Genomic DNA, 8,871 nt, shown 5'->3' with positions numbered 1-8,871 from the left:
ACAACAACAGTGAAAGAAATTCCGGGTTTGCAGATGCCTCGCACAATAACCAGTAATTCCAATTCGTAAAGAATTTTTATCATCAACGGGATCATCGAGGACAAAAATTAAGATTATTCACTTCGTGTGGAAAGGAATCCCTCATAGAACCGATGTCCGGGACAAAACCAACCGATGGGTCTGTCTGGATACCAAAAAATATGTTCATCGACTACATTTTCATGCCATTCTACCGGATTAGCATCAGTATTGGTGTTTTATTACCTATACTGATCAAGCTACCTTCAAAGTCAACTTCACCAAAGTCTAGAGTAAATTTTCTACAAGGCTGGAATATTCTAGTACAAGTCATCAGACTGTCGAAAGAAAGCACGATCTATCCCGAAGGAGTTTCTCATCGGAAAGTGAAGGTTCTCCCGATTTGCATATGATGTTATGTTTTCAGCTCTGTCTGAATCTTTACACCGCTTGCATTATGCTGCTTTATATTTATCAAAACGCTAAAATTCCCAAAGCGGCTCGCATACGGAACTACCTGCAAGTTATATGGTTTGTAGGAACAACACTGCAGACTGTGTTGCATACTAGGAATATCCGCGACGCTTTCATTTGCTTCATGTTTGTCAGAAATGTCCAAATCATACTTGTTAATATTGTATTCAAAGCAATAAACAAAGCATTTGGCAAGGAGGGTAGTTGAGTCGATAAACAGCTCACGGGACGTGTATCACCCTTGGTCTTTTTTGCTACCTTCAATCTATATAAAGAAAGAAAGAGGGTAAAGTTGGAGGGAGTGGTTCATAAATGTGATCATCGCATCACTTTATGCAGGAATTACCAAAATGTGTCGTGGATACACATTAGAAATAGTCTGAACAGAGTTGAGAGTGTTCTGAGAACCTTCTAGAATGTCACCTTTGTTGGTCATTAGATTTCGTCTCACAGAGTTCAATAATAGACTACGGAATTCATCCAGTTTCCGCTCCCACGTGCTGGCCAACGACAGCGTATCTCAAATGGCTTTAACTGTAGAAGAATGGAATGTTTTTTCTGGAAATTCGCATTTGCTATTTCTGCTTTGAGTTTCCTACGAGTACAACCGGATCACATGATGACGTGATGTTTTGTAACGTTGACGATCGAGTTGCTCGTTCAGCTTGGCATTGCTGTCGCCAAAGTTTTGTCACCAAACCAGATGACATCATCGGTACCTTGTTGTGACATGAACCGAAACTATGCGTTTGTGGTTGTGCGCTGATGACTGTAGAAGTGCGCTCAATCCGCTATTCAGTGCACCACTGCTCTGCTTCATGATAACGCACTGCCGCTTTCATCCTCCATTGGTGACGAAACGTTTGAAACAAGCCTCAGTCAACAAATCTTGGAAACTGAAAAAAGTACCACCATGTGCTTTAGAGTAGTGTCTCTTACAGAACTATTGCTGATACTGTTTTATGAAAGCGTAGACATATATACTTCTCAAAAGTCATGTCCGATGTTCATATTGAGTTAAACGCTACTAGATCCATGCAAGCTGACTGAATTCCGCCATCATTCAACCTCGGCTGGTCAGATTTTCACCTCACGCCGCCTAACGAAGTTTGTCAAAGGATTATGACTTATCCAAAGAAAAGGCATCTTGTTGCCAGCGCATGTGACCCCCAGAAATACTTTGGTAAAATTTCGCTAGTTGCTTTGGGCCACTGCCATTCTTTTGACTCAGCCTATCCGAAAAAGAGCTTTCAAATCTTAGGTGGCCTGCATTTTCAGTTGGTTCATGTCGGGCTTTGATAAGGGTGCAAGTCTTCCAAACTCTCCAAGACGACTGGTTAACATAAGGCGATAAACAACCATTAGAAAACACAGCATTGACGAGTTGTTGTTCGAACTCCCTTAGAAAACTCACGGCCTTGGTAGCGTAGCAGTTACATTATCGAGTCAAACTAGCTGGCGGGATTCAGCACCAACGCACTTCAATTTGAATAGTTACGTTTGTGAATTCCGTTAGACACAAGACGAAAGAGCAACCTTTTTGAATGCAAGCAGAGGAAAACGAAAAAAGCATTACTTGCTCGTACACCGGTATAATATTGAGTGTAAAGAGGGCCATGAAAAAGTGCAGCATTATTCCCATCCCTCTGGCGACATTTTCATTAGGGTTCGCGTTCTGAGACTTGACAGAAAGAAGTCATTCCGTAAATATCCAAAGTGAGATTCCTCCCTTTAAGTGGTCCCAGGCACAACTAGCCACCTAAGTATTTATTACTAGATGAGGGATGTTCTAAACCAACACCTCCGCTCAATGAGGCTCCGGAATTCACACCGTGGTGTATAACAATATACTCACTGTGATTAGAAATATTTACTAAGAACAAAAGCATCGGAAGTGAATCAGAAAACCAATACGCAAAGGAACTATGTTTGACAAAAGGGTAGATTGGTGGAACCTAGACTGAACTGTTGTATCCTGGAAGCATTGGCATGGGAAATTGTTATTCATTTTGCTAAGTAATTCACTCACTTCAGCATTAGTAAACTGTTTACTCATCTTCATCACAAGCATAGAGGAAATGAAAAACGGCATACGAGCGCACAAACATATAACTTACTCTCTGCACGTTCATTAGTGAGGTGATGAATTCCGTCATTGTAACCTGGCCATCATTGTCCTTGTCAAACACCCTCATAAATACCTATCAATATCAAAAAATGAATGATGGATTGCTAAACTATCCTGCGTAGTGCCACTCAAGTTGTTATGCTATTTCTGCCAAGCATGGAACATAAAAGTGGCTGCTCAACTGGTTATTTCCTCCCGATGCGTGATGCACTCGTTGCAAACTTTTACACGTGGAATGTCATAAAATAGTTCATTCAACTCTGCTTGACCAGACCTTACATTTTGCTTTCAGTTCATCCTCGTGGATGGCTTCCTTTGAGTGGTGGGAACAGATTTTGTTTGGAACGCAGTCATATTTCAGATGAACAAAAAGTTTGGAGAATATTGTTCTATCCAGACTGAAGCCGAAAAGCTTTTGGCTACTAGGAACAACTGACAAATAATTGTTCTTTTGTGTAGGGTAGAGCTCTTTTCAAAGTCTGTCCCAAAATCATGCAGAAGCACTTCTTCACTGTTGACCAGAGGAGGGCTGGGAGGAAAGAAATTTAGTACTATTCCGTAATTCTGTCTTCTACGCAGTAGCCAGTCCGCTAAGGAACGCACTAGGGGAGGCAGCAACGTACGTAGTTCATGGTGATAAAAGTGTGTCGATACTCTCAAGTCTCCTATTTGTTTGGAACTAATAAAATAACGAAATCTTTTCACCTCTTTGTATGAACTGAATTGAATTTCTCATATGAAGGGAAATTTTTCAAAAACTGTCACTATTATCGAAGGGAAGCAAATGAAAACGAGTACATGTAATCCCTAAGTAGAATTGATTTATTTTGTTCGTGCTTCCATTATATCACAGACGTTAAGGATTATACCTCATTCTAACCAGGAGCTTTCTTGATGTTTTACAACTGGTCAATGAAGTTCTGAGATGAATATATATTGGTGATATTTTGAAAGATCAAATGGCAGAATTCATTGTTTGCAGTATACGGTACTCTGACCACCTTCATGAATCGTAGTTTCACCGAAAAAGGACTTTCTAGAATCACATTTGAAAGTGTCATATCTAACTGCTGTTCGCACTCTATTGCCTGGTGCCAAAAAGAACTCACCGACAACAGTACACAACAGCTTTATTCCAAAAAAGCGAGTGCAGTGAGAATAAACCTCGTTGCTCGTTCCAGGAATTTACAGGGAAATTCAAAAGCAATACTTCCTAGTAACGTAGCTCAGTAGCTGACTTTTCGGTCAAGAGTGACTGATCAGTAGTTTCGTTAATTTGCAGCGCCACTGTCATTCAGTCACACAAACCTTGTCATGTGATCTGGTGTTAAACAGGTCCCGTCGTGACCCTCCACAGCTAACAAACCGTGCGAAGTATTTCTATTTCCAACTATCTATAGATTAGTCAAGGGTTTCAGTGGTGGCAGTCGGACAATCACCAGATTGGCTTTTTCGGTTACAGCTATTTGTCCAAGCCAGGTCGATCGATTTACTTAGTCGGTACTTTCACACCCACTTCGCTGTCGTGAACATCTGACGTCTCCGTTTCCACATATCTTAGGCCTTTCAAAACGGCACGTCACTGGTCAGTGTGAACCCACAGGTGAACAACTACACGGTCATTGTTTGACCACATCAGAGCTTGAATCCTCGTCATCTTTGTTGTTGTCAAGACACAATCAAGGAAGAAAGTAATATGTCGGAATACATGAGTGTCAAGGCAAGAAAATTTGGGGCGAAATGTCGGTGTACATGGTGTATCTATTCACTGTTTCAGTTAGATGTACGTTTAACTCGTTGTTGGAGTCCTAGGTGTAATATGTGGTCCCCGTTTACTTGTAATTCATACACGAGGTGTCCTTGCATGAAGAACACTGGAAATTTACCATTTTGCAAAACTTTCGTTTTCCTACTAATAAAAAACGGGTTGGTGTTTCGCAGTTCGCAAATCCAAAGTTCCAACCCCGGAGTGCACAAACGTTGATTGGTATCAATCAATTGGAAAAAGTTTGGAACCGACTGAGAAGTCGATTCAAGATTTTGACAACGACACTAACTGACAAAAACCGGTAATTGACACTCAGCACTGATCTAATGTGATAAACTGAAGAGTTTTTACTGATTGGTTCTCCGTCTGTCTAAAATCCTGGCCAAGTTGGTGACCTGCTCACTTGGCCTGGTGAAATGTTGTGTCAGAAGCAGAACGTTGTCTAATTAATAACTACGGTTTGTTTACAACCTAAATCCTTTGAGCCCGGTGGAGCTTGTATTTGAGTTGGGTTTTGACAACCTCATATCAGACGCATGGATAAATTAGTAAATATCTCGAAAGAGTGCTCTGTTGCACTGCTTCACAGAAGTAATTTCCATTGCGTAATAACTATTTTATGGACTTTGACATTTGACAACTTTCTTTTCTGTGGTGAACATCCCTAATTTGGTTTGGTTTTTGAAAATGTTTAAACCAATTCGGGCGCAGACGTAGCCATGCTGATACCTTCTACAAGGCTACGTTCTTAACAATGACGTAAACTTATGTTTCTCCATCCAATTGCCTGAGCCTCGTCAGGAACTGATCATGTTTGCCCTTGAAGTATCTTGTTCGGGAATATCTCCCTTGTTATTCCGACTCCAGTGAGTTCCTGGCAGTTTGTCAACAAGCCCTAACGGCTGTAGCCAAAAGGTGAAAATCAATGAGACCGCTTGTTTGGGCCTTATCGTAACTATTCAATGTAGGTTTAGATGACCGACCAGCTGATGTGCAGTTTTGCTTCCTGTCGAATTCACCCACCCTGCCAGCTACCTTTAAGTTAGCTATGCACTCTGAGTGTTGAATATCCCTCCTGTAGGTAGGTTGCTTCAAGGTTTTATAAATTTCTCATAGTGAATCAGTTCACACTAATGTATTGATCGGCTTCCATTGGTTTACGAAACCCGTTATTCACATACCAAGTCGCAGCCACTGAGTAACCGTGCTATATATAATTGTCTTTTTCTATCGCGATTTTGGATGTTTACTTGTCACCAAGCCCAGTCAAACTCAAGTGTAGAAGACGTAAACAAGGCAACCTTTCTTGCGTGACTTGACGGTGACGGACAACATGCAGCACAGCTGATGGTGCATGTGTACCAGTGCAATGATGCTACCAGAGTTAAAGTGACAAAACAGAATCATACAGTGTAATGAAACAGACTTGGTTCAGGTGAGGGACATGGCGAGATTGATGTTCTGACGGAGATCCAAGGCAACTGAGCTTTTACTATGAAGGGCGTCGTAAATGGTGCTAAATGATGCTAAGGAGCTTGAAGAACTAGTAAGTTAAACATCTAGAGGGTGAGGATCATTCTTTTTCGAAATTTCGCCAGCAGGTTCGATTAATTTATATACCACACCAGCCTGCGAAGACACCATGATTAATGTTCTCTTGTGTACTACTTTGAATTTCTATTCACATCCATTCTATTTGAACTGTAGTTCTGTCTCGGAGCAACTATTCCATTGAAGCCACACCAAACAGAGGGAGCACTGGACTAAGGCTCCGTTCTCACTAGATCTTATCGGCAGTGCATATAGTTAGTTATAGTTCCGGACACCTGACTTCACTAGCATAATCTTGACGCAGATGACTTATCCGAAAGGACAAAGATGGTCACGCTTCAACGATGTGATCGTTTGGCCGACGCACTGTTGCTAGGCTCTAATAGGAATGAAAACTCAGTCCGAAGTTTCCTCCTTTTGATGTGGACCCTTCAATATCATTGTAACGGGAGAGGAGAGAGAAAACTGCTCAAATTAACATGGGGTGAATGTGAATCCAAGAAAACTGCAAAGAGATATAACTGTGCGTTAATTCGCTGCCTCGTACGTGAAGTCAGCTTGTGTGTTATAAGTTTATGGAAAACGAACGTTGCTTATCTACGTTGTCAGGGAAATGTGTTTGGATAGAATGACTTAGACAAAGAGAAGCTTAAAACTACTTACCAGAGTTTGACATGTCTGATCCCTCCACGTCCACCTCGCTAGTCTCCAAATGAACACATGAGCTTATGGCATGAATATCCCGTAACAAACTGAGCGTATGATATGAAGCTCTCTGTCTTCTCTCCTAAAGCCTGACAACTACTCATCAACCACCAAAATGTCTGAAAAAAATCATCAGTTGTTTAGACCAAAATCCACGACCGAAACGCATGACTTGTTCAACAAACTTCAAGGAGAACAGGATGACAAAACTGAACTACAGCGTACATTTGGAACAAGAACAAATTCTGCAGGGCATTACGCCTCAAGAGAAAACAAAGTGCGAAAACGGCGTCAGCAGGATGTTCGTTAGTATGCTGGTCGTAAAAAGAGATAAACGTTTTCAATTCGATGGAGCACGTCCATAATCGAACCGCATACATAGCTCTGTTGAATTGTGGTACTCGTACCAGTAGATGAGACAATGCCGGTAAGGAAGCGACGCTGGGTGTAAGTTTTAATGGCTGTCTGAGTGAATGATGATTGGGTGCGGGCAAAAAGGTTTACGCAGAAAATGGAAGCAACCGCTCGGCCTACACATTGGAGAGTTTCGAATTGTGCAGTTTCGTCCTGTGAGTAAAATAGCTACTATATTCATATTGTACATTAGAGCTATTCATGATAGTCTTGAAACAGGTGTTCCCATGTTTTTGGCCTTTCATTTAAATTCAAAAACTTGGGTGCTAGTTTCTACCAGCGATTGTATAGTTCTCATTACCAATTAGTTGTTTTGATGGCAGCTTCTTTTGAGTAATCCTTCCTCTGTCCTGCCGCAGCACACTTGACTCGCAATGGTCGGCAATGTATATCCTTAAAATTGTAGGGATTTGAACCCTGAAAACCTTGTTTGGATAAGGCATATGAGTCTCATAAGGCATGATAGGCGCCAGTGAGCTACTACTGTGAAATCAGATGTATCCCTCAAGCGTTCACCTGTTTCCCTGGTTAGATGCTATGCTTCCAGAGTTCAAGCGCTAGAACAGCTCTAAACTGGTCCTCGTGATTGGCCCTAATACGGACTGAAGTCGAGTCCACTTCATTCCAGTATCGGTTTGGATTGTGAACAATGATTCCGTAAGAAAAAGAGGACTGGTCATAAATTATTGGGATTCCGCACGTACTCAAAATTCGACGTCTGTTTGCGATTGTTAGTGGTATGAAATTTGGACAGTTTCCATTCTGTAATTGAAGCCGGGAGTCATTGCAAAGCTTTTCCATTCCTATTGATGGTCATCTAGGGAGTTGTGAACTCAATTCCCTGGTTAGTAGATGAGGCCTGAAATCTTGGTATCATCGATGATGCACCTTTACTATGGATGAACGTAGTGGACAGAATGATTTACTCAGCCTTCAATTTCATGAATGTGGCGGAACGAACTGTGGCAAACGAAATTATTCCAAATAACCTCCGCTATTCAAAGTAATGAGGAAACTTGCCTGTGCTAATGAAGCAGGATAGCCCATACGTTCAACCTCTTTAGTATATTCTTCTTTACTCAGCCATCCGCTCCCGTCACTATCCAGCTCGCGAAAACGCTTTTCAAGGCTTGCTTTGTCCAAGAATTTCCGTGTCATTGCTGGAAAAGGAGAATTAATCGAGGTTATCATCAGAGTATGTATTCAGATTGTTTGGAAGTGAACTTTATATAGGGGGGCAAATAGCTGGAACATCTCATCTTTGTTGTGGATCAGTAGAAAGGTTATCCCCCTAGTGAGTATCCGTCACACTTGATTGTGTGCATGAGCCAAAATTCGTTGGTGATCTGATTAGTCAAGTCTTTCTCATGGAAGCATCGTTGGTGAACAGCTAACGGGGGATTTTACGGAGGGGAATTAACAAGCGGATGTGACCATGTCACATCCTGGCAATTTCTGCTCGAGTTTCTCCGCGAAATGTTGGAAGGATTTCATCTTATATCCACAAGTAGCCAGATTCCTTGAGAATGTTGACGCCTGATTCGATGAAGTTCATCCACTTTAGTGAAGACTGCCACTCATACCTTAACATTCGGTAAACGCATGCATCCTCTTTTCAATAACCGGTGAAGATGGTGCTCAATAAAGAGAGGCCATCTCTACAGAGAATATATAAAAACGTGCAATGAAATTCTGGTTCTAGGGCTCGATAACACCCCATAGTGCGGAAACTTCGTTTTTTGACACAGAAAGGGGTTCTTAAGCAGTAAGCCGGAGAAAAACCCATGCTAAAAGAGGTATTGTCCGGGCTTGT

The 8,871-nt window shown here is 41.6% G+C and overlaps 1 protein-coding gene across 1 annotated transcript; it reads right to left on the bottom strand.

Annotated features, from left to right (window-relative positions):
* Nucleotides 1-2,540: 2,540 nt before the first annotated feature.
* On the bottom strand, nt 2,541-8,216 carry T265_03323 (hypothetical protein; the record flags this gene model as incomplete). The annotated part of the gene is made up of 3 exons (XM_009167784.1): nt 2,541-2,693; nt 6,603-6,640; nt 8,048-8,216. The coding sequence occupies 3 exons, from the start codon at nt 8,214-8,216 to the stop codon at nt 2,541-2,543; spliced, it is 360 nt and encodes a 119-aa protein (XP_009166048.1).
* Nucleotides 8,217-8,871: the final 655 nt, after the last annotated feature.

This window comes from Opisthorchis viverrini (genome assembly GCF_000715545.1).
Source record: "Opisthorchis viverrini unplaced genomic scaffold opera_v5_46, whole genome shotgun sequence".
Taxonomy (NCBI): Eukaryota; Metazoa; Platyhelminthes; class Trematoda; order Opisthorchiida; family Opisthorchiidae; genus Opisthorchis; species Opisthorchis viverrini.
The sequence above is the reverse complement of the archived record's forward strand: the minus strand, read 5'-3'. Positions and strand labels throughout refer to the sequence as shown.